Source organism: Pygoscelis adeliae, unplaced genomic scaffold, assembly GCF_000699105.1.
Source record: "Pygoscelis adeliae isolate BGI_AS28 unplaced genomic scaffold, ASM69910v1 Scaffold452, whole genome shotgun sequence".
Taxonomy (NCBI): domain Eukaryota; kingdom Metazoa; phylum Chordata; class Aves; order Sphenisciformes; family Spheniscidae; genus Pygoscelis; species Pygoscelis adeliae.
In genome coordinates, this window is record NW_008824291.1 from 49,491 (window position 1) to 75,883 (window position 26,393).

Below are 26,393 nucleotides of genomic sequence, written 5' to 3' on the forward strand. Positions count from 1 at the left end.
GCCATCACTTCATGTAGGTTCCTAGCGCTAGGAGGGAGGCATTCAAACCTACTCAAAGGGGTAAAAGACTTTACTGTACTCGCAGGCCTATACTTTAGAGTGTTCCAGGATTATGACACACTATTTGTGAGTGAACTCTGGAGTCAGGTATCACCTTGATGTGATTCCCAGAACTGTAATTCATGCCTTCACTGTGAATTAGACACTGGGAGCTTATATCGTTGTTTTCTGACTTCTAGGCAACGAGTAACATTTGAGGAGATTTTACCATCCTCTACTCCATTGCCTGCATTGGATCTTCTGAAGAAACTTTTAGTATTTAACCCTGATAAACGACTCACAGCAGAGGAGGCTCTGCAGCATCCTTATGTGAAAAGGTGAGAGTAATACTAATGTACAGTTTCCCCGATGTCTTTTGAGACGTTATAGACCTGCTCTTGGCACAAGTTTTCTTTATATGCATGATAGGAAAAAAAAAAGACAAAGCTAGTTCTTAATTTTCTCTAACCTTATTTACAGTAGAGGTCATACTAGATGATTTAACAATCCTTTTTAACATTATATTAATCTGTGGTGCTGTTTTTAGTCTTAGTGGATTACATTATGTGTTATCATCTTCTTAGGTTTCACTGTCCTGCCAGGGAGCCCTCTCTGGATTATGATGTGATTCTTCCTTTAGGTGATGATATCCAGCTGTCTGTGGCAGAATATCGAAATAAATTATATGAGGTACTTTCTCTTACCCTATTTTCCAAAATCCTAATCCTCCAGGTAACCTGCCATTCTTGCACGCACTTAATGAATTCTGTCATTTTCTTCTATTTGCATTCCCCTAGGCTTTCCATACATGCTTACAGTTACATCTTGGTGTTTCCTATCAGTCAGTTCCATACTGTCATAATTTTTGAGAGGTCTTTAAATCTAGATTCCCACTGGGAAAAGAAAAGACTGTAAAGCATGATGTCTGAGAAAGACTGTTGGGTCCAGCATAATATATTTTCCTCTAACACAGTCTAAGAGATGCGAGGCTGCTGCCACTCCATGTCCCCAGGTCCAGCCAGTAGCAAGGCTGAAGATGTATTCTCAGTAGGCGCACGCACACAGAAAACACATACACGCTACATATATACATATACACATGCTGGCCACATGGATCACAAACAGGCACTCAGAGCACTCACACAAACATAGAGAGCACCAACAGCTCATCCTCCTCCCTTCTCTGGCTGAGCAAGATAGAAGTCCACTCATGAGAATATATATACATACGTACAGGGTGGATCCCCGCAGCAGCTGGCCTCAGACACTCAGTCTGCTCAGTAGCCAGCCCCTGGATCCCAGTCTTCTCAGTTGCTGGCATGTGGATATACAAGCCCCCAAGGCTGCAGCCCTACTCCAGTTGCTGGTACAGACCATGCAGACAAACAGGTGGCCAGGACTTTCCAGGTCCCTTAGTCAACCTCTGCCCCACCCCACCCCCAGTGTTCTCACCCCTAGAGATACACAGGTGCGCTCACACCCAGAGCTGGCCCTTAGAGTCTCACTCACCCCCTTGCTCCCAGGCCACTTGATCTATTCACCCACTAGTATGACTTGATCTTTGCTAGCAATCACATGCTCACTCACACACCTGCACTCTCTTAAGTTGCTGGCACCATGGTACACACGGGCCCTCTGACCTGTGATCTGACTCCAGTTGCTGGCACTCACATCTGCATACCCACACACGCAGACAGAATAGACAGCCTCTCTTCCAGGAAAGAGAAAGGAATTTGATAAGAAGACAGAGCAAACTGCATTGATCAGGTGTAGGGCATGGCTAGACAAGCTTATTGACCAGCCAGCTATTTACACACGACTGGCTGTTTTTATACCTCTTAACCCCTATTTCCCACACTCGATCCTCCCCAAATCACCTAAACCCCTCCTTTTCCCTGCTTTTTGTTCCTAACCTAAACATCCCGTAAGTCGTCCTGTGTGATCCCAAATGGCTTTCCCCTGCATCCCATAATGTGTCCAACCCCTAGGCAGCAACCTCTACCGTCTCACCCCCTCATCCCCGGGCACCCTTAGTCCAAAAGGTGATCCAGAGAAATCCTGATGACTCATTGTGATGAGTTTCATGCCTGGACAATGGGGCTCATGGCTTTGCTGGGACAGCCCTGGATGTTTTAGGAGCCATATTTTGAATTCATTAATATGGGCAAATAGTAGTACTTGAAAAATGAGGAAATGGTGCAATAATCAAGCAAATAAATTAAAAAAAAGCTGATGCAAAATCTTTAGTTGTACAGGGACAAGGAAAGATAGTACTTTTGATGCTGTCTGGTATATGCAATAAGATCAAAAGGAAAATAAACATTTGATTAATGTCTAAAGAAGTGAAAGAAGAACAAAGATAAACACAAATCAGAACTAATTATAAGAGACACTGAACTGATCTGGATGGTAGTGTTGAGGCAGTAGAGGGAGGATAGCCAGAATGAATGCTCTAACAATGAAATATGAGGAGCAGCAAAAGTGGAAGTAAATCAAGCCTTCAGGAGGAGAAATTGATTTTGGCTTAGTTTTGTGTTTGTTTTTTTCCCCCTTTTTACAGTGAAAGAAATTATGTAGATGCCATGTTATGAGGCAAAGGATCTGGAAGAGGGTGAGAAGAGCAGGAGTTGGAATGTAAATGTAGTAAAACAGGCATTGGAAAGAATGATAGTGGGAAGACAAGATTGAAAAGGAAGCTTAGTGATCAGAAAATTCAAGACTGAGAAAGACTGTTAAGGGTGTCCACCTTTCCAGAGAGAGAGGAAAAGTGATATTGCTTCTATTAACAGCAATTAAAATTGAAGAAAGAAAAAATAAAATTGCATTTAAAAAGTTGAACCTACTTAAAATTTCTTTTAAGGTCTTTAATAGAAGGAAACTAATAAACTCTACTGTGATAGAGTGTTAGGAGTCATGAGCAGATGAATTAGTAAAGTGAATACTGAGCACAGGTAGAAAAGATATCCTAAATGTCAATAGATTGGTCACAGATAATCTAGGTACAAGGCTAAGAAACAAGTGAATAGTTTTGAATAATCTTACTGATAGGGTGTCAAATTTGGGACGACTGTGATTACAGGAAGTTGAGAGCAGATTGTCCGCACCAAGACCCAAAACCTTGGCAAGGATTCTGTTGCTAGATAATAGTGTGTAGAGGTAGGTGAGAAATAATTATGAACTAACGGGAATGAATGTTTGCTTTGACCAGAAATCAGCTTTGCAAAGTTCTAGAAAGGGATGGTAAGAAACAACATAGTGTTAACCTTTTGGGCATATAGATTCTGTCTTTTCCAAGGCTAATGCCCATTTTATTTAGTGGTGTTCTCCCTCAGGATATATTGAAATTGCCTGTTCACCCAATCCTTTTTCTTAATGGTTCAGCCTATTCTTTCTTTCTACTGAGAATATTATTTCTGTTTTCTTTCCAACCCTAAATTAATTTTAAAATTATACTTGTTACCTATCCTGTGAAATAAATTGCAGTTATTTGTAAGTCTTTCTCTTTGTTTTTATGTTTTGTTCCTCTGCTCTGCTGTGTAGCTGTGTTAAGTCTAACCAACTTACCCTTTCTGTAGATGATCCTTGAAAAGAAATTAAATAGCCATCCAAAGGAGCAAGTGTGGAGAGAAAACATTCCGCTAAGTCAGTCTGAATCCAGGCCACTTCTTCCAAATTCCAGTTCTGTTACTTTACCTACCAGGAAAGGCCAGAGGGAACGAACACCGCCTCTTCTGAAAACTTCGCATGTGCATGCTGGAATTACAACTAGCGTTCAGCCAGAAGTATCCAGCTGGAGTGAAGATTTAGCAAGAACTTTATGTCAGAGATCAAAGATCAATGTGATATACAATCCCATAACACACACTGCTGTTCAAAGTAGGTACTACCCTCCTACAGTGGGATGTAATCCACCTTATTATGGGAAAGAAAGAAGAAAAGAGATTGAGTGGAGGAAAAGAAATAAGGGGAATTTACATGGCAAAATGAGAGGGTGAAAGTGTGGGAGGAAAATGACATAGGAACAAACACTGTTGAATGAGTTTTTGAGTGTATGACATTCTCTTTGGCTCTTTCCTGCCTCAGTCTTGACAATATGTTCCTTTCTGTTTTCTCTTTGCTTTTCTACTGCTGTTATCTTTTCCCATGCCCTTTTGAACTGGTTTTTTTGCTACTACATTCTAAGTTTATTCTGAATATTTTTGTTCTGTTTGTGAGATGAAGCGAGGTGGCAGGGGCTGACTCAGTTTTTATGTTCTGTCCCTGCCTCAGTCAGTATGTTCTGTGTCCTCATGATTTTCCTACTTTAATGTTTTTCCTTCTGCAGGTAATGCAAATTCTGGTGCTGTGATCAGGAATTGTTCTGCATCACCTTCTCAACAGGCCAGAATCTCCAACAATAGGAAACTGAGGAGACAAACCACATGGGCAAATGCAAATGCTCAGCTACCTCCTACAAGTGTACAGAACCTTTATAATGTGAGTAGCAGTCCTACTATAGACAGAAAATATCTTAATTTGCAACTTTGTAAAGATACTTAAATGAGAGGCAAGACATATTGCTTTGTGAATGACTAAATTAATAGATTTTTTATCAGCTAAAATTACTTATGACAAAGATATACACTGCAGTTTCGTTGCTTGTATGTAGTGTCAGCCAAATGGTACCAGTAACCTAGTTTGATAAGGTAGTTGGGCTTGTATAGAGTATGTTCCCTTTACTAGAGAGCTGAAGAGTGTGCTAACTGAAGAGTTTCTGCTAGTAGGGGAAATAACTAGACATAACTTGCTTCTAATATGGGGTGGATTCATATAGGAACTGGCATATTGCAGTCTTCAGTGTTGCAATACCTACATTTCAGGTGTTTTGTCTACTAAGGAAGTTTATGACCCTGAGTTAAGTTCTGTGCATGCGGCAGAGTGTTGAGAGGGAGACCATTTATAGTAATCACCAGGAAATGCCAAGGCTGCAGATATGGCTTAAACCTTACATCTCTGGCATATGTAATGCTGATCTTCAGCTAGTCTGGGTTTATAAACACTAACTTTCTCCTGGAGTCTTAAGTCTAACCCCAGTATTTCAAAAAAACCTATCATCTCTGACTTGAGCAGCAAGAATATTTTCGTGCCTATAGGTTTATGCAGCAGTTCTGTGAATGACTGTTGAATTTAAGTACAAGAATTAGGTACTTCAGAGAACATGAAGTAAAACAGTCCTTTTGTAAATCTAGGTCTCTGCCTCATTAGCAGTATTTTTTTCACAAAGATTAATTGTAATGGATCATATTTGTCAGCTAACTGTAATCAAAAAGAAAAGCAAAAATATCTCTGCAGATTCTCTGCTTCTACTTCTTTTTCCCATCTTGAGTTTTTAATGCAACCTCTTTTGAGATGTGCTGAGATATAAGACTTTTTTCCACTGCCCTTTTTCTAGAGGACAGGCTAATTTTGGACTCCATTCTACTTTCAATTTTATCACTTCAGACAAGTGAGGATTTGAACACCATTTCAGATTATCACATTGTTCAGATTGTCAGCAGCACCAAAAACTCCCTTTGACTTTGAGAATCATAGATCAGTTGCTTTTACATTATCTTCAGTGATGGCTTGTCCTGTCCAAAGTGTGTAGGTAGCACATTCTTTTTTAAACAAATTGAGACTGTTGCATATTCCAAACGTAGCTGGAGAATTCGCACTACCTCTGGAATCAACCTAATGGATTGCTGTTGCTGAACAGTGAAGGTTTCAGTCCTGTCCTCTCTGTTCCTCTCTCTTCCCTGTTCTTGGCCACGCTTCCTTGTAAAAGTTCTTATCCTCACTGGGTTCTTAAATGACCTCCTTGCCCCTGCTTTTTCTTTTTCCTGAGCTAGTTGTCTGCTGACTAGCCCAAGGAGAGTCTAGCCAACACAAGGTGATCAGAGGAAGCTTATGGCAGAGGAAGAATATGGAAGGAGGCACCACAGACTGGTGGTGGTGTATTATTATTACCAGTATCTTTTTTGTGACACTAAAGATTGACTTGTTTGTCGTGTAACTTTCTCACATCCCCACAAAAGAATACTTGAGTGTCTATGTGCTGGAGCTCCAAACCATTCAAAATGTATGCTGAGCACAGTTGTGTGAAGGGACTTCTGACAGACACCACTATCAAAGATGAGTTGGGTGGGATCACCTGCTTTGTGTCAGCATACAATATCACATTTACCTTGAAGCAAATTATTTCTTTGAACACAGCTCTGAATTATCTGAACCGTTTCAAGCTAGAAACAAGCTGCAGACACTGAAGATTCAAGCTTGTTCCTACTGGATCTCTTCTTATTGTTGTGATTGATATGAAAATACATATGAATAACTGCTAAAAGGAGACATGATTACCAGTAACTTACAAGTATGTCCACATGCACACTTGCAACCCATCTTTCAGCCCTTCTGCTTTGGAATCCCATTCAAAATGTTTTGAGAGTGAGAGGAACCATTTATTCCACAAGTGTGGAGCAAGTGTGGAACCATTTATTCCACAATATGAGATTGTAGAGATTGCTGCATGTGCAGATGTACATGTGCAGATGTACACATGAACAATGCATTTTGAAGAATCTTTAGGTAATTGTGACCAACTTTCTGTTACTGGAAGAGCATAATAGGGAGATCACCCTACACATGCCCTGTGCTTTATATTTTTTCCCTGAGAGGCTAATACTGACTAGTGTCGGAGACAGGATATTGTGGTAGAAGGTCATCAGCATTGTGGCTGATCTTATGTTAAGTGAATGTTGACTTCTCCATCTATCTCATTCAGCCTTGGCAGGAGCTGAAAAGTTCTGACATTCCAGATTGCTCTGCATTCAGTCTGCATTAATTTTCAATATCCTGTTAGGCTCATGAAACACTTGTTCTCAGCCATTTGACCAGGAAAGACTCCTGTAATGGCTGGGGTGACAGCAGCCAGTGCCACAGTAGTGAGTGGAAACTCTTGCCTTTCAGCCAACTGTAGAGGTTCACAAAGCATAAGCTGCAGTGAAACAGCTCTCCTCTTGAACTGCAGATTCAAATGTATTGTAATGTATTAATGTATTATTAACTTTTCCCCACAGGGGCTGATAAACACAGTATCCATATGCAGCTTCCAACTCAGAAAGTCACCAAGCCATTTGGTTGGCAGAAGCCAGGAGGATATACTGGGGAATGATGATGATGATCTGTCTTTTGTACATATATTTAAAGCATTCACTACTGTTGAAAACAAGATACTAGCCAAACAGGCCTTTGGACTTTTGCTCCAGTGCAGGATTAGTTTGTCGTGTCTTGCTCCAGTGCCGCTAGCTCATTCTTGATACACCCGTTCTTAAGCCCTTCTCCCTCACATCATTCTCACCATCCTATTCTTGATCTTACAAAACAGTCTGTTTTGTTTATTATTCATATAACATTCATGATCTGTCCTACTCCTCAGCTGAAGCAAAATCTGTGTTCCTTATTTGTATTTTAGAAAGTTGATTACAGGTTACTAACTATCTTGGCTTTTCTTTCTCACACAGAATCCAAGAAATACTCAATTGCACAGCAAAGATGTTCATCCCCTTCTGAAGTCCAGTAAAAAGATGTTCCAGATTACTGCAAATATGGGAGCTGCTGGTGATCCGAAAGCATCAATGGGTAGTTACTCCCAGGCCTATGGAACCATATGTAAATCCGCACTGCAGAGTCTTCCAATATCAAATTCTTCCCAACAGCATGAGCAGTGAATATGGAAGTGTTCTAACCAGGTGAAGTACAGTTCATCTCATCAGTTCCCTAACTTAGCCAGTAACAGCAAGTGAGAGCAAAATACAACAGGCGTTTGACAGTTACCCCAGCTGAAAGGAAATGCTTTATTCATTGCATGGAACAATGTACTACTTTCCTCTGGACAAACCAAGAGGAAAGAGAATGTAATCCCTTTGCCTTCCAGTCTTACCAGACAAGGGCACAGCACTATTTCCTCCCATACCATGAGAACAATTAATACTGTCAGTTCATATTCCTCATTTGAATTTATTGCAAAAATTACAGAAAACTGCAATATTCTGATACTTTAATGTATTTAGACATATTCAGACTATTCAGGGCCTGTAGACATATTCAGACATATTCAGGGCCCATGTGAACCTCATGAGGTTCAACAAGGCCAAGTGCAAGGTCCTGCACCTGCATCAGGGCAACCCCCAGTATCAATACAGGCTGGGGGATGAAGAGATTGAGACCAGCCCTGCAGAGAAGGACTTGGGGGTACTGGTGGATGAAAAATTGGATATGAGCTGGCAATGTGCGCTCACAGCCCAGAAAGCCAAGCGTATCCTGGGCTGCATTGAAAGAAGCATGGCCAGCATTTCAAGAGAGGTGATTCTCCCCCTCTACTCGGCTCTCATGAGACCCCACCTGGAGTACTGCATCCAGCTCTGGGGTCCCCAGTATAAGAAAGACATGGACCTGTTAGGGCAGGTCCAGAGGAGTGCCAAGAAAATGGTCCAAGGGCTGGAACACCTCTCCTATGAAGAAAGGCTGAGAGAGTTGGGGTTGCTCAGCTTGGAGAAGAGAAGGCTCCGGGGATACCTTATTGCGGCCTTTCAGTACTTAAAGGGGGCTTATAAGAAGGACAGAGAGAGACTTTTTACCAAGGCCTGTAGTGACAGGACAAGGGGCAATGGGTTTTAAACTGAAAGAGGGTAGGTTTAGATTGGACATAAGGAAGAAATTTTTTATGATGAGGGTGGTGAAACACTGGAACAGGTTGCCCAGAGAAGTTTTGGATGCCCCATCATTGGAAGTGTCAAGGTCAGGTTGGACGGGGCTCTGAGCAACCTGATCTGGTGAAAGATGTCCCTGCCCACAGCAGGGGGGTTGGACTAGATGATCTTCGAAGGTCCCTTCCAACCCATTCTATGATTCTTTAGCAGTTTCAGGTGCACTGCCTAAATGCGGATTTTTTTTTTTTGTGCAGAACAGGTAAATAACTATTCTCTGAAGACCAAGAAGACTAAACTCTTCACAGATAATCTTAAAGCCCTTCATTTTGTTTTCCACTTATTTCTATGACTCTTCTGGGGTAAATGAACATAATCAATGCTGGCTTCTTTTCATTAATATCAAGTAGAAAAGAATTTTAAATATAGGTGGGTTCTGCTACAATATTTAATAGCTTACCTACCATGTAATATTGTAATATTGTAAATATTGTAATAACAAATACTTTATATTGCACTACAGAAAACCTTTATCTTTCAATCAATGTTTGCTGTGTGTGAAAGGGAAAAATACAGGGGTATCTTGTTCAATGAATAATATGGTAAATTTTTTTTTTTGCTTTCAGAAAGCAATGTTCCAAGAGATACTATTGCTGAAACATCATGAAGTTGTTATCAGGCAACAGTGGGACTATAGTAAACTTTAAAACTATATTCCTGTTTTAATGCTGATTTTTAATACATTCTCCTCTTTAACTTGAAGTTCTTCTAAGAAGTCTCTGTCCCTGAAATTTTACTTCACCTATGATAAATGATTGTTATTCCAGAACGTTGGGACTATAGTTACAGAGGGGATTCAGGCACTAAATTCCAACATGCAAGTGCCACTGCCATTGATAGGATATCCATTTTATCTTTTAGTACCTAAATACCAAAGGCTAGTTAAGTAAAAAAATAGTACATTCACTTCTGGTACCAGGTGTGGTCACTTAAGTTGTGTAATACTAGGGAGCTGGGAATGCAGCTCACAGGGAAGTCCTGGTTTATTCTGGTATATTCATAAAATAGGCATTTCCTGTCTATCTCAGCTACAGGTAGATATAGGAAATGGCAATGACAGGGTGAACATGTTGTGTAGGCAGTGCTCTGTGCAGCGTGTTGGCTCTTGTGAGTCTAAGATGCCAGTTCTCATGCACAGAAAAGGAAGCCTACTGCTTAATTCAGGGTTGTGACTTCCACTGAAAGCCTAGCACCTAGCAATTTGATGATACCACACAATGTCTAAGATCCTCAGTGAACCTAGTCTCAGACTGAGAGGTGATGGGCTGTAACACTAACTTTTTATTCTTGAAATGGCTTTTGTTATCACCAAGTGAATTAGTTATTCTGCAATATTTGTATACACCTAGAACATCTGGTAATCAACATATCACTAAAAGAGATGAGTCATTCTAGTTCTGGTCAGGAACATACTTTTACACTGCACCATGCTGAGCAAGATAAAATTCTAAAAATCTAAACAAGTACAGCAAAATTCTAAAATGTTAATGTGACTATAGAAATATTTCTAACTTGTCTGTTACAGAACGATGCTGGAGCAGGTATGGAATGACGTGAGTAAGAATTACACAAAATAGGCTATATAGGTATATATCCTATTATATATATGCTAGCCCTATCTTCCTCTCTAGAGTAAAATAATCTCTATCTGTATCATCTGGCAGAGAACAACTGTATTGATCATTACAGTTCATTTTGGAACCCATCAATAACTGGATCTGATTCATTACTAAGAGCAGACCAAATAAGTATACATACAGCATTCATTTAAGAATTTGTACATAGGTAACAGATTACGGGTTGTATCTGAAATGGTATACACTTATACAATATGGAATAAGCATAAGAAATCCATTTCAGCTTTTTTTCCAATTTTGGCCGCTTCTTTCCTCCTTTTTTTTTTTTTCTTTTTTCCTCTCAACTTTATTTCTAGGTTTACCTCCTCATGTTAAAATGATAATTCCTCTTGATTTTTGCAGATTTTTACCACCATATGTATTAATATGGAAATCAGCTTAATTTTTTTTCAGATCAGACATTCTATCTTCCCGCACATTCATTTCCCAAGGTTTTCAACAAACAGTAAAATTATCATTCATTGTTACAGATATATAAATTATACAAAGCCTGCTAAATTATATAAAGCCTGTTACCATGGGAGCTGGCATCCTAAAAACAAGCTAAAGTTTTAAAGATCCTACTAAAGTTACCTTCAGGAACCAATGCAGCCTCTTGCCTCCATCTGTCAGCCATGTACCTGAACTGGTTTGCTGAGCTTGCAGCTAGTGTCACAAGTTGGTAATCATGAAACTCAAGCTAATGGGAATGGGAAATTCAGAAGACGAGTTCCATGTGAGAGCATTCTTCCCTGTCATCTCTTTAGATTACGGCACAAAGATCAGGAAAAAAAAAAATCCCAATTTGGCAATCCAGCTGGATGCCAAGCAGAGACAGTCCAAGCTGGGGAAAAAAACCAAACAGCTAAGTAACTAAACATGATGTACAGCATTTTCTTGATAGCCTCTGTCTCTACCTTCTGTCCTGCAAGACACTATAACACAACAACATGAACCTACAGGCTAATCTGGACTGTTTTAAAGCTGCATGGTTAAGCTTGGTACCAAACTACTACAAGAAAGTTACATGAGATAAAACACTTCTGAGCTTGAAAATTCCAGCAGCCTTATTCCTTCCATTGTTACGAGTCCCTTCTTTCCTTGTCTTCACGTGGAAAGATGTGCTAACAAATGAACGTGCCCTCCTCTGCACAATCACTTCATGAATTAGAGTTACATCGTCAAGGAAGTTACTACTTAGCCAAGACAGCATTTTAGATGCTTAATTAAACTCCTGACTCAGCTGAAAAGGAGTCCTAAAAACAGGTCTTTCTCCATTAATAGCATAGCAATTTCCTTTTTTATGGCCTTTCAGCTGCTGCTTTCAGCTCACCCCCTAAAGCAATACTTCCATTACACATAAGGAAACAAAACAATAACAAAACAGAATCAATAGGCTTGGAAAATGGTAAATATGAAAGCTGACCATGTATTGCTAGACAAGAGCATAACCATAGATAAGGGCAGAAAGTTGTTTATAATATTTTTTTCTCCTGTAAACCTTCAAAAAGGTGCCTCCAGTATTTGATTTGTTATAAGATACAAAGAAAAGATAACTGTACCTGAGAAACCACTGGTTTTTAAACACTTTTTCCAGTTAATGCACATGCGCACGTGTGTGTTTGTGTCTGTGTGTATTTTTCTTTCCTGGACTGAACTCAGAAATTGAATTCTTTATTTTCTATTCTTTCCTTCTGAAATTTGAATTGTTTTGTCTGCTGAAAATATTCCCTGAGCATAACATAAAGAGACTCTTACTTTATTTCTTTGTTTTAAGCATCTTGGCAATTTAATAATTTTATTTGAAACATACTGTGATAAGGTTGCCTGATACCACATGACTTTATTGGGCAAATTGTGCGATAAGAGTCTAATGCTGAACACATTTCCACTCACTAACCATGAAGAGTATTGCCTATGGTGCTTATAGCCATCATAAACAAGTTACTTCCTCATTCCCCTTTGACAGTCAGTGATTATATGGAATTAAATAGTATTTCTATGATCATTTTTTGGTCTTGAAGGTCCCCAGGATTTTGGGCATGAATTTTCCCATCTTCTTGTCTTTGGCATCTGTGTCATATTCCTCTTCACTTTGACTTGTATGTTCATCCTTTTTGCAGAAGACCTCAAATCTACTGTAGACTCGCTTCTCCTTCCGCATATTCTCCATTTTTTTCAGAAGGGTATCTCTATCCTCTGATGGTTGCCGCTGAAGATTTCGTTTCTGGCTCCCAAAGCTCTCTGACCTGTGGATGTTACAGCTTTTCTCCTTCTCACCTTTCCTTTCCAAGCTTGTAGTTGACTTAGAAAGATCAGGATTACTAGTGGATGGTAGTTGCTTGGCCAGTTCAGCTCTGTTCTTCTGACTGTTTGCAGAGATTTGTTCCAAAATCACCTTGGTATCATCACGGAGGTTGCTGCTATACAGGATGTTAGCTGTGGATGAAGGAAATCTCCCCTGTGTTGGCTGGCTGCTTTTGGGGGGAAGTGGTGTTGCAAATTTATGGGTTTTTTCTTCCTCCATCATTTCCTGACAGTCTCCTATGGAAGATCGTTTGAGAACCACAGCCTGCTTGTCAGATTTTCCACTCTCAGAAGTGGATTCCTCCTCCAATTTCTTTTCACCTTTTGGGTTCAAAAGTTGCTTCAGCCGTAGTGACCCTTTTCTTAAAAATTCCATTGGATTTTGTTCTTGTTTTGAACAGTCTTCCTCAGATTTATTGAGAGAGCTGTCAGATCCTTGACTTCTAGATAAGTTTTCAAGAACTGATGTGGTACTTGTCCTAACCTGTGGTTTCTTCAGTTCTGTATTGACTAATTTTTGCATTTCTATCTTTCCTTCTTCTCTGGAAAATTCAGTTTCTGAGTGTCTCCTACAAATATAAGACTCTCCTTCTCTGGAAGAGCAGACTTATTCTCTATGGAGTAAAACCGAGATGATAATTTGTCCACCTTAGTGCTAATATGTGCTAGGGGATCTTTACTCAATGTATCAACAAGCTGTGGGGTTGATGAGGCCATTCCGAATGGTCTGTCAGCCTCTCCATGCACTTTGTAAGTACTGCAGGAGTCTTTGGAGTCTAGTACCCTACTCTCCAGAATCTTATATTGCACAGATTTGGTACATTTCTTCTCTGTGTTCTGTGATTCTTCCTGTAGATAACTGGAAACAGCTTTGGTATGAGTGACTGTAGCTCGCTCTGTGTCTTTGCCCACAGCTTTGTACTTCTCTAAAAGTTCTGCCACTTTAGATGAGGCGGCTGTCTTTATAGTTTCATTGTCTTTTGTCAACTCACTGGACATTTGTTCTTTTTGGATCATCTGAACCTTTTCTATTGTGGTGTTAGGCTGATCTAACTTGGCAGCACTGAAAATCAGAGAAGACCTGAGTCTTGAGCTCCTCTGGATCAAAGGATTTATTCTGGACCTAAAGGCATCTTGTTTCATTACAGGGGCTTCTTCACCTACTCTATCAGAATCTGCAAATTCTTTGGCATTTTCAATTCCCAGTGACTTGCTATTAAAAGACATAGGGGATTTGAATGCTGGGATGAGGTCAGTGGGGTGCTTTGTGACAGTATCCCCAAGAACATCATTATATGCCTCTGATTCCATAGGCATTGGAAGACCTTCTTCTGGTTCAGACTGGTATGCACTAAGGTATGAAGAAATTCTCCAGTTACGTAAACCTGTTCTATTTTCCTGTGTGTTCTTGTCTTCATCTTGGTCTTCATCTTTGTCTTGTAAGAACAGGCGTTGTTCCAGGCTTTGTTTCTGTGTAGGAGAAGTCTGACAAATAAATTTCTGTCCTATGTTCTGCCTTCTTAACATCATTCCCATTGGGCTATTGCCTGCAGGATTCAGCTGATCAGAGCCATGTCTCACTTCCCTGGAAGAATTTGAAGGTACGTAATCCAGCCTTAAGGGGAAACCCTCCTGTGGAAAATTGGATTCAAGTTCAGGGTATCTGGGTCCCTCTCCATAGTCTTCCAGTTCATTGAATCCTGGCCTACCACCTCGGATTCTCTCAAAGAGTCCCTGAGGTCTGCCAGAAAGATGGGGATGTTCAAACTGGTACTGGTAGAACTGATCCTTCTGAAAATGACTAGACTGGATTTTAAATTCATCCATATTGTTCATGAACATCTGCCTGGCATACTGTTTAGAAGCAGCAAAATTTTCAAATGTTCCTTCTGCAAAACTGTGTCTCTTAAAAGCATCCAACTCCAACTGCTTGGAACGGAGAAAACCCCTGACAGGATCCACCTGAGAATTCTCCATTTCTACCTTTTTATACATTCGCATGGCCGACCCCTCCACAGTATGGCGCAACATGTCATCCCGCCTGAAATTTGACAGGAAGTACCTGTCTGGATCAACTCTGTCCATAAAGGAGGGAAAAAGATTGTCATCCCTCTGGAACATCAGGGGTGGTTTTTTTGGAAAGAAAGGCATGTTATTGCCAAAGGGAGTCATGGCAAATGTGTTCTCTGCCTTTGCCAAGACATTGGCTGGAGGAACAAGAGGTTCTGACTGTGCAAACAAAATTCGGAATTCTTCATCGAAGCTGGCCACCAGCTCCCCCTGGAAGATGTGTGCAATGCTTCTGTGAATCTTCTCAAAAGACCACATAAAACTACAAAGAGAAATAGAAGTAATGATAGTGTATTAGCATCAAGTAACTTGATTGTACCACTTTACATTAGAACCATTTGCTTGCCTGAAGAAAATACTCCTGATGCTATTTACTGCTCAGGCAGCCATTCATTACACAGTATTGTTCCCAAGCCTCATAGTTATTTTGGCATCACATCTTTGCAGAGGATTTTACAAGGCAATAAATGACTTCTGTTCTGAAAAAGCCAGTCAGTAGTAACAACAGCAAGAGAGCGAGCTGATGATAATCCTTATATGAAGTAGATGTTCCTGCAATTTCTTTGGGTTGCAATTGGTTTTTATAACTAAAATGTTGTGCCCATCTTTAAAAAGAGCAAAAGGATCAACTAGGGAACTACAGCAAGTCAGCCTTACTTCAGTCTGAGGGAAAATTGTGGAGCAAATCTTCCTGGAAGCCATTTCCAGGCACAGGAATAACAGAAAGAGAACTGGGATCAGACAGCAGGGATTTATCACGGGCAAACCATGCCTGACCCAATCTGATTGCCTTCTACAAAGAGAAGGCTGGCTGTGTGGACAAAGGGACAGCAGATGATGAGTTTTTTCTGGACTTTAGCAAGGGTTTCCACATGGCCTTTACCTAAGTATCATTGTAGCCAAATTGGAACACTGCGGACTGAATGAGTGTGCCACACAGTAAATAGGAAATTGGTTGGACTGTCAGGTTTAACGGGTGGTCGTCAGTGATTTGAAGTCTGACTGGTGGACAGTAATTAAGTGGTGTTCCTTGGGGGCCAGGTCTTGGGGAAATAGTCTTTAACACTGTCATTAATGACCTGGACAACAGGACAGTGTGCACCCTCAGCAGGCTTGCAGATGACACCAGAATGGAGGGATGGCACAGTTGATGTGCCTGTCAGGGGGACCTCAACAGGCTGGGGAGAAGTGCTGACCAGAACCTAATGAAATTGAGCAAAGGCAAATGCAGAATCTTGCACCTGGGATGGAACAACCCCATCCACCAATACAGTCTCAGGATGACTATCTAGAAAGCAGCTTGGCTGAAAATGACTTGGGGGGTCTGGCAGGCAACAAGATGAAAAAAGATGGCAGCGCCTTTGCAGCAATGGTGGCTCAACACATACAAGGATGCAGTAGTAAAAGTGCAGCCAACAGGTCAATGGAAGCGATTATTTCCCCCTAACAGCACTTGTGACACTGTATCTGGAGTACTGAGTCCAGTTTTCACAGAATCACAGAATGGTTGAGGTTGGAAGGGACCTTTGGCGGTCATCTGGTCCAACCCCCCCGCCCCTGCTCAAGCAATGCCACCTAGAGCCAGTTGCCCAGGACCGTGTCCAGATGGTTTTTTAATATCTCTAAGGAGAGAGACTCCACAAGGTCCCTGGGCAACCTATTCCAGTGTTGAGTTAACCTCACAGTAAAAAAGTGTTTCCTTATGTTCAAATGGAACCTCCTTTGGTGTTTCGGTTTGTGCCCATTGCCTCTGGTCCTGCCACTGGGCACCGCTGAAAAGAGCCTGGCTCCATCCATACTCTTTGCGCCTTCTCTTCGGGTATCGATACACATTAAGATCCCCCCAAGCCGTCTCTTCTCTAGGCTAAACAGTCCCAGCTCTCTCAATGTTTTCTCACATATGAGGTGCTCTGGGCCCTTCATCATCCTTGTGGCTATTCACTGAACTCTCTCCAGTATGTCCATGTCTTTCTTGTACTGGACACAGTACTCCAGGTGTGGCCTTACCAGTGCTGAATAAAGGGGAAGGATCACCTCCCTCAACCTGCTGGCAATGCTTTGCCTAATGCAGCCCAGGATACCATTTGCCTTCTTTGTGGCAAGGGCACATTGCTGGCTCGTGTTCAACTTGGTGTCCACCAGGAACCCCAGATCCTTTTCTGCCAAGCTGCTTTCCAGCTGGGTGGCCTCTAGCATATACTGGCTCATGGTTTCCCAGTTTTAGGCTTCCCAGTACAAGAAAGCTGTTGACAAAGTGGAGGAAGTTTAGCAGAGGGCTACCAAGATGGATAGCAGGATAGAGTATATTAGGTACGAGGCAAGGCTGGAAGAGCTGGGCTTGTTCAGCCCGAAGAAAAGTATGCTAAGGATGGCAGGAGTAGGGGGTGGGGGCAATAAGCTGATTGCTGTCCTCAACTACATAAAGGGTGGTTAGAAGGAAAATGGAGCCAGCCTCTTCCCAGAGGTACACCGCAGGATACAAGGCAACAGATACAATTGTAGCAAGAGAAATATCAATGAGCTATAAAGAAAAAAATTATTCACAACAAGGGTAGTCAAACACTGGAGCAGCTGCCCTGGAGATACTCAAAACCCAACTGGACATGGCCCTAAGCAACCTTACGTAACTTTGAAGATAGCTTCACTTTGAGCAGGGATGTTGGACAGCTACCAGTAAACTGTACATGAGTACTTTCAGACTGAACTACAAAAGGTTTCTAATATCAGCATAAGAAAGGCTTATGTTTGCCTTCCTATATGATGTTATTTGAGGGAGTTTTTGAGGCTGCAGTGAGGGAGTAGATTTTGGTTATGAACAAGGATGTAAGATATGCTTTGGTCTAACAATAGAAAATGGGATACAACATATACCCCTTGATTGAGATACTCGGGTATAACATGGGGTATAGTACAGTTATTAACAATAAAGGCATCGGTAATTCCATACAAGTAACTTGCTCTTGAAATGTAAAGGCCTACTCCTTGGTCTCTTTAACTATTCTGCTTTGAAGGGAGTTGTTGGATTAGGGTTGGTCAGTGGTGCCCAGTGACAGGATGAGAGGCAATGGGCACAAATTGAAACACAGGAGGTTCCGTTTGAACATAAGGAAACACTTTTTTACTGTGCAGATGACTGAGCACTGGAATAGTTTGCCCAGGGACTGTGTGGAGTCTTCCTCCTTAGAGATATTTAAAAAACGTCTGGACACGGTCCTGGGCAACTGGCTCTAGGTGGTCTTGCTTGAGCAGGAGTGGGGGCGGTTGGACCAGATGACCGCCAGAGGTCCCTTTCAACCTCAACCATTCTGTGATTCTGTGCAGGAAGAAGACGTTCAGCGTTATGGCATTTGTCTTCCCAAGTCAAGCTCTGCTTTCCTGGACATGGCTAGATATCTGCCTGCCAATGGGAAGTAGTGAATGGGTTCCTTATTTTGCTTTGCTTGCGTGTGCAGGTTTGTTTTAACTATTAAACTGTCTTCTTCTCAACCCACGAGTTTTCTCACGTTTGCCCTTCCGATTCTCTCCCACATCCTGCTGGGAGTAGTGAGCGAACATCTGTGTGGGGCTTAGCTGCCTACTGGGGTTAGCCCACAACACCTTATAATTACTGTATCTTTTTTACAGATCGTTTACACTCTTGATGTGAAGGAAGCTTGGCTTCAGGTGTCTGGGCTTGAGGGCTTGTTTAATTGGTGTATCTACCTCAGTTGCAAAATGGTGTATTTTTCCTGAAAATTGCTGCTCAGTATCCTTCAGTGAGAAAAAGTTTTGTCACTGATGTTCATTTGGAAGTGCCAAAGCACTGCTTTACCAATGAACCAGCCTCTTTCTCACTGAAACTGGGACATGTAACATTGCAGGGCTTCTCACCTGTAGTTGCCACTCAGCACCACCATGCAGTCCACCAAGAGGAATTTCTCTTTCACATGGCCTTTGAAGGACATCCCTGTGCGGCAGTAGTAGGTTGGGCCAGAAACTGTCCTCACCCTTAGGAACTGCAAACCAGACAAGCACTGACTCAGTTGGAAGCTGTTACTTCCCTTCCCCTGCCCCTCCTTCCTCCCCTTGCTCTTTCAACTTCCATCCTGCCACCATTTTTATACTTCAGCTCTAGTGAGTCTGTCTGCATACACAATGGATAGATAAACCCGTTTATTAGTGTGCCCTCAGCCTTCAGCCCTGTATTGTTGTGCCAGCTCTCCTAGCTTTCTTCATACTCATCTTTCACTAGGCTCTGGCCCATTTTCCCCTTTCTCAGTTTTTTACTGTCATAACAGCCCTCTGTGACCCAGGACATATCCCTCTCAGGATGCAAATTAGGGGCAGGGCAGGTCTTTGGTTTGCTCACCTCCACATAGTTAAGATTGACTCTGCATTTAGCAGCTGTATCAAGGAAAAGTTGAGAGTTCATTTCATCCAGCAAGATGTACACAGGCACTCTGCGAGCAGCAGCATCCAACACCTCAAACAGCAGATCCACATCAGTGAAAATGTCCATCACTATGGCTACCACCTAGGAAAAGAACGCAAGACAGACATCAGCGATCTGTGCCTGCTTATGCCCTGACTGATCACGTTCCCCAGCACCTTACATTCCAAAGCTGCACTGCTGCACTGTCTCCATGTCAACTTCCTTTTTAAAAAGGAACCTTCCCATTTAAAGGTTCCTTTAAACATTGTGGACACCAGAACTGGAAACAGAATTGCTAAGGTGCATATTCTGTATATGAGGGTGAGAGGTGAGGGAAAAACCTCACTGCCACTGAGCGTTCCCTTATTCATTAATCCAATGATAGCAGGTACTTTTTTGGTCACGTAACCACATGAAAGTTGTATTGAGCTGCTTGGCCACTACCTGCTCACCCCCTCCAACACACCCGTGCCATTTTTAGAAAACTTCTTGGCCAACGTTCAGTCAGCCACTATATAGCTGCATCTATATGCTGATAATATGGGAAGTAGCTTCAAAGCTCTCTTTACCTGTACTTCCAAACTCAAAATTATTTTATCAGCGAGTATAAACACCTGATGGAAGGGTGTAATGAAGATGGAGCCAAACTCTTCTCAGTGGTACCCAGTGAAAGGACAAGACACAAATTGAAATACAGGAAATTCCAGCTACACATAAGAAAAACCTCTTTTACTGTTAAGGGTGATTGAACACTGGAACAGGTTGCCCAGAAAGGTTGTGGAGTCTCCATCCTTGGAGATACTCAAGGACATGTCCTAAGTAACCCTCTCTAATCGACCCTGCTTTGAGCAGGGGGGCTGGACTAGACCATCTCCAGAGGTCCCTTTCAACCTCAACTATTCTCTGATTCTGTGAACTCCTGGTATATTTTAGCATGGCCTTACATGCTTTTCCATGAGACCAGAGAGCAGAGACTAGCTTTGATGGTAGTTGGTAAAATGTAGTGTTTTACATAAATGGTAGTAAATGGTAGTTTTAGAATAATCCTTCCCCTCTGTCAGGTTCTGGGAGCTAAGTTAAGGGAATTAGCAGAGAACCTGATGCATTCTGATTCATCTTTCGCACACATATAATTTTATATAGAGCTCTAGTTGCGCTGTTCATTGTCTCACCTGTTGAGCTGCTCGAATCATTCTGCGAGCCTCCTCCTTAATGCTGGGATTGTCCGGGGGTGGTGGTTGCACGAGGGTTGTCACCTCTGTTCCCCTGAACCCAAAGACCATTGGCCAGCCCAGGTCAAGCTCAGGAACAGCGAGGTCTGAGTTCATGGGCCAGTAAGTCCCAGAGGATCCATCCATGTCATTGTCACCTGCGGTGTCTGTGCTACCTTCCTGATTGGCATACTGGGGTTTCTGGAGATTCTGTATGATGTGATCCACCTCTGAGTTGCAAAGAAAATCAGGGGCTGCTTCCTCTGCAAGGAAGCGTTGGTAACTTTCTTTGCCCTCTTCAGTAAGCACATCCAGAGCTAAGCGGTAATACTCCTTGTAATGGGGGGGAAGATAGTTAGGGTCAAGGGGATTGTCCCCCTGTGAGGAGCTTTGAGATCGACGAGCCATGAGGGGAGGGAGAGCTGTAAGAAAAGAATAACCCGCAATGAGAGCAGTTTCACTCCAGTGACACATCCATGCCCATAAATGGTGAGAGCTGGGGGTTCATGATGGCAAAATCAAAAGGGAAGAGATTCAAAGCACACAGAGTAATGTTGGAGAAAGTTCATTCCGAACAGATGGGGAGCCTTAAATTAGGCAAAGGCGGTAATCACTTAAGCATTACTTTTACACAAATGTTTTTGGGCAATAAAGAACAAATCAAATCGGGCAGCACTGTGATGAACAAGGATGATGCATCTAACAGAATGCCCAACTTTCTTTTATAGGCTGCCAATTGCTAAGCTTAAATTTGTCTTTTGTTTTAAAGCTACCTTTTTTTTCTTTTTTTCCCCTCTAAAGAACAATGCTGTTGGTTATTATTTCGGCTCCATTAAAACTCATTTCCAAATGCTGGAATTATTTCCTGTGTGTAATATGGTACTAAACCAAAAAGCATATGCATGTATACAACTGCACCCTCTGAATCCTTATAAATTGAGTGTTATAATCACCTCAGCATATGAATAGAAGCATGGTATGAATGGAATGCAGGCAAGTATAAGGGTAACCTGCTGTTGTAACATGGTCAGAAGTCAGACAAAGCTTCATGAGATCCGTGAAGAAATAAAACCCAAGGGACATGATTGCTTCTTCAATTACTTGATGTTGGGAAAAATCTGAGCTGAAGGGGCTCATATTCAATATTTGACGATTGTCTGTAGGGAACCTATTATTTGAGACTAAAGACAAATTTTATTTTAACCAATTTTTGGAAGACAAGCTTGTTGTGCCACAAATACAACTCAATAAATAATATCCTATTGATCTGCAAAGAACTCCAAAGCACTTTGGCTTCTGACCCTAAATTAATGTCACTGCTCGGACATACTTCTCCTGGGGCCCCAGCACTGACATGCCAACATAGGCTTCCTCATAATCAAAAAAGAGCGTGGCTGTCCTTGACCACTCATGCAAAGTTACATTAATAGGAAGTGTGAGTATAGAGGGTGAAAGTGGCTGCTATTGTCATTGCCATCCAACACTTCTGCTCCCAAAATGGAAGGGATTGCCCTGGATGTCGAAGAAAAAAGGACTTCAGGCCCATACTATCACTCTCGTTAATAGCTGTAAGTATAAAGCTAGATTAGTTTCAAGATAAAGCCTGAGTGGACTTAGTATCTGACTGCCTGCATAGCACAGATCAGTGCTTTGTTACTTGTGCCTCAAGCTCCCACAAGTTACTTCTGCTTCAAACTATAACTCCTAGTAGAGCTGCACGATACAACAGGAAAAAATATGGTCTTAATATGAGATAGCAACTGAATCTAACAGGTCTCTGTGCAAAGTATTCCAATAGAAAATCATCTTTATAGTCTACACATGTAGCCTTATTTGTAGTCTGAATTGTCTAGATTTATCTTCCCACTCTAATTCTCATTCTATCTTTTTTTCTCTTAAAATAAAAAGCAGTCTACTATATACCTCCATTTTGGTGTGCTCAAGTCACCTATGTACCTGTTCTTAACTATTTCAGTAGTGTCTTTAGCCTTTCATTTTAAGGAAATGCTCCCAGAGTTCCATTCATTCTTGGATACGAGACCAACATATTCAACATATTCAGATATAACCCATAAAGGGGATGAGTGGTCATGCAGACAGCAAACTGCTCATAATGCTAGCTTGCTCAGAACAGTAATGATGAGAGAGCCAACTACAAAAACAAAAAACAAAGAAGCAGCAGAAGAACCTTATGATACTGACTGGACAATCAAAATGACAGAGTGAATATAATGTTGATAAATATAAAGTGGTGAAACAACCTTAATTTTATATTTTATTGATTAATTATTTCAACACTGTTATAAATCAAGAAGGAGAAGATGGACCTTTAATGGAAAAGTGTCAGCTAATGCTAAGCATTATTAGGTAAGGAATAGAGAAAATAACACCACTACACAGATTCAGAGGGAACTCACAACCTGAATGTGTTGTGAATATGAAAGTGTCATTCCTCACATCTTGATAAAGGCTATTATAAATCTGAACTGACTCTTTAGTCTAGAGAAGACATCTACACAGTATGACCAGGGACAGCTGTCCATTTTCTCCTCCAGTACAAGAACTAAAAGGGCATAAAATTAAACTAGCAGGTAGTGGGTTCAAATTGAACACCAGGAAATACTTTTTCTCAGTTGTACTTACTCTGCAGAACTCCTTCCCACAGGATGTTTTAGGATGGTTAGAGAAAGTATGTACAAACAGGACAGGCACGCAATACTTTGTCAGAACACTTTTCCACTGTCCCACAATTTCTGGCTGGAAAGGTAGGTTAGGAAGCATAGGGGCAAGGCTAAGTGGGGTAGTTTTTACAATACGAGGAGTCACTTTAGTTCCCTAAGGATTTGTGGCAGTCAATATATTCATGAATAAGCAGGAAAAACAGTACCAGTGAAGAAATAAATTTGATGCAAAAGCAAAATGATCCTTGTGGTTTTCTCCAAGCCACTGGCCACAGGGAGAAAACAAATATGGAGCTGGAGGGACTCCTGGCATGACTGAATATAGTGATCAGAGGTGAAGTGGGACAGATGGTCCCAGGAGGGTCACTGGTCTGTGAGGGATGTTTGGAAAGGTACCTGTGCTTCGCCTGTAACATGGAGAGACATCTGTACTTAACTGTGCTGCCAGAATACAAACAGTCTCTCAGGAGGGCGTTGCCTCCTCCCGTCTGTGTTGGAGGGTGTCATTTCGCTGTGTGTGCACTAAGGAGTGTCAGCCTTAGCTGTGAAACGCACCGGGTGACTGCTCCCCTGGGCTTTGTGCGGGCTGGGCGGAGGGCGCGGCATGGCTGGAGGGCAGGCAGGAAGCAGGTTTGTCAGCATCCAGCCTGAGACATTTTTTGGGCCATGAACCTTCACGCAGCTCAGCCCAGACTATCTCCCACCTAAGGCCGTGCTGAGAAGTCTCCAGCCTCCAAAGAATCAGCAAAGAGATCAGTACTGACCACAGGGAACCAGGGCCAGGTGCGCTCCGCCACCCTGAGAGCACCAGGAGCAGGCAGGCTGGGGCAGCCTGGTCTTCAGACGTCACCTTTACCTGTGAAAACAGATCCTGAGGGCCACAGCAAACACCTGAACTGGATTACACCAAACACTGGAGCATGAACAGACCTCTGGCTGACTAATAAGGCTGGAAAATCTGCACCGTCACCCTCTTTGGCTCACAAGGAAAGAACTAAGGAGGGAGATGCTGTGTCTTATTTCAGCTAGCTCCTTCTTAGAAGTTAATGCTGAGAAAGCACCATCAAATCCCACTTGGAAAGAACCTGCAGCCTGCTGAGTGTGCCATTCCTGTGTTTGCCCAGGCACGGTTCTAGTCATTAAGCCTCCTCACTTCCTTCAGGTGGTTTTAATTTCTTCCAAAATAGACGCACAAATCTGAGAACTATGAAATAAAAACCAGAAATTATGTTTCTGCCACCATAAGCCTAAGTAACTCATGACCTGCAAGGATGTAAGACCAAGTCCCTAAACAAGTAGGCACAATAAATTTAAGAGTAACTACAATAAGTGTGTTTGACCATTACACTGTTCCCAAGGAAAGGCAGGAAAACTGTAAAAAAAGTATCCTTTTCCCCTAAGACCCTAGATTACCCTGAGCCTAAGTGTGAGGAAATTCTAGAGTTTGCTCACTTTTAAAGTATAGCTGTCATGTACTTTGATTCCCCTGAATAGATCCTCATTTTTATTTTAGAAATGAAGTTCAGGAAGAACCCGAAGATCTCATACTTTTGTCTGGATTGTGTGACAACTTGTTTGCAGCAGCAGTTGTAATTCTGAGTGGGCAGCCTGCTATGCATGCATAGATGAACTCTACAGTGTGTTCACAGAAGTTCAGTGGCCCCAGGTAGTGCCAGAGTAATAGCACTAGTGCTACACAGAAAGTCTGTGTGTATGCAATGAGGCGAATACACTCAGGACACTTGTCATAGCTACACGGATAGTATAGTATAGGTAAGCAAGAGCAGCAATTTCAACCACCTACACTATACCCACTGTGTATGCACTCGAGTATATCTCTTCATAGAATCCTTGATAGAAGTAGATGAATTCTGGTTTGAAACAGCTTACATGATAACTAAGAAGGACTTTAATTTAAAAAATATTTTAAATATTCTGCAACTCTTAAGAGAAAACTAACTTACTGAATAGGATTCCAGAGAGTGAAAGCACTTAGTTCTTGGGAAGTATCTGGAATGCATTCAAAAAGATATGGTCCTATTTGCACTTGTGATGCATCTGCTGGTATGTTGGAAGTGGAACAAGTGTCTGCACCTTACATTTGTGCAAGATGGGAAGCTGATGGTCTACTGATACAGATTTAGAGTCTGGGGAATAAAAACAGTTTCAAGAGTGACTGGTTGTGTCTATATGTGTAAGGAAAGATTACTGTAGCGTCTGGATCCAAATGAGAGTTGAAGAGGTTGAAGTTTCTGCATATAAGGGAGAAAAAGCTTGAGCAAATGAAGATCTCTGTATCATACTTCAAACGCACAGGCAGCTGATATACTAGTCCAAAAGGACACTATGTTGGCAGGGGTTTGTTTATGGAAGCAGAGAGGTGTGCTACAATGTTCAGTTTTATTCCATATGGCAGTTTTCCTTAAAGCTACTCATCTAGAGTGCCTTCTAGTGAGTAGCTATTAGCATTTATACAGCTAGAAAAAAATTAAATAATGGGTAAGGTGATGTAATGTGTTTTGTGTGTTTTCTTCATGCTGCAGAATTTAGTATCTTCATCAATGACATGGAGAGTGGGATTGAGTGCACCAGCAGCAAGTTTGCAGATCACACCAAGCTGAGCAATGCAGTTGATTTGCTCGAGGGAAGGGATTGCCATCCAGAGGAATCTTGAAGGGCTTGAGGAGTGGGCCAATGTGAACCACATGAAGTTCAACAAGGCCAAGTGCAAGGTCCTGCACCTGCATCAGGGCAAACTCCAGTACCAGTACATACTAGGGGAGGAATGGATTGAGAGCAGCCCTACCGAGAAGGACTTGGGGGTACCGGCGGATGAAAAGCTGGACATGAGCCGGCAATGTGCACTTGCAGCCCAGAAAGCCAATCGTATCCTGGGCTGCATCAAAAGAAGCGTGGCCAACAGGTTGAAGGAAGTGATTCTCCCTCTCCACTCCGCTCTCATGAGACCCCACCTGGAGCACTGCATCCAGCTGTGGGATCCCAGGTACAAAAAAGATATGGACCAGTTAGAGCAGATCCAGAGGAGGGCCAGGGAAGTGGTCCGAGGGCTAGAACACCTCTGATATGAATAAAGGCTGAGAGACTTGGGGTTGTTCAGCCTGGAGAAGAATCATAGAATCATAGAATCATTAAGGTTGGAAGAGACCTCCAAGATCATCGAGTCCAACCGTCAACCCAACACCACCATGCCCACTAAACCATGTCCCTAAGCGCCTCATCTGCACGTCTTTTAAATACCTCCAGGGATGGTGACTCCA

At 42.0% G+C, this 26,393-nt stretch overlaps 2 protein-coding genes across 4 annotated transcripts in view; one reads left to right on the forward strand and one right to left on the reverse strand.

Annotated features, from left to right (window-relative positions):
• MAPK15 (mitogen-activated protein kinase 15) overlaps positions 1–24,715 on the forward strand; it is a 43,699-nt gene extending 18,984 nt beyond the window's left edge. For 2 of the 3 annotated variants that reach the window (XM_009318776.1, XM_009318778.1), the window contains exons 9-14: positions 240–377; positions 624–729; positions 3,615–3,915; positions 4,364–4,515; positions 7,575–7,802; position 9,386. In XM_009318776.1, the coding sequence (XP_009317051.1) occupies positions 240–377; positions 624–729; positions 3,615–3,915; positions 4,364–4,515; positions 7,575–7,781 (904 nt within the window). In that variant the 3' untranslated portion in view covers positions 7,782–7,802; position 9,386. Of the gene's footprint in view, positions 1–239; positions 378–623; positions 730–3,614; positions 3,916–4,363; positions 4,516–7,574; positions 7,803–9,385; positions 9,387–24,628 lie in introns of those variants that run through there. The other variant, XM_009318777.1, reaches the window with a different exon arrangement.
• FAM83H (family with sequence similarity 83, member H) lies at positions 12,435–22,749 on the reverse strand. The gene is given in 5 exon segments (XM_009318775.1): positions 12,435–13,270; positions 13,273–15,074; positions 18,683–18,807; positions 19,161–19,325; positions 20,396–22,749. Coding segments are annotated over 5 exon segments (3,435 nt in total). The 5' UTR covers positions 20,909–22,749; the 3' UTR covers positions 12,435–12,440.
• Positions 24,716–26,393: the final 1,678 nt, after the last annotated feature.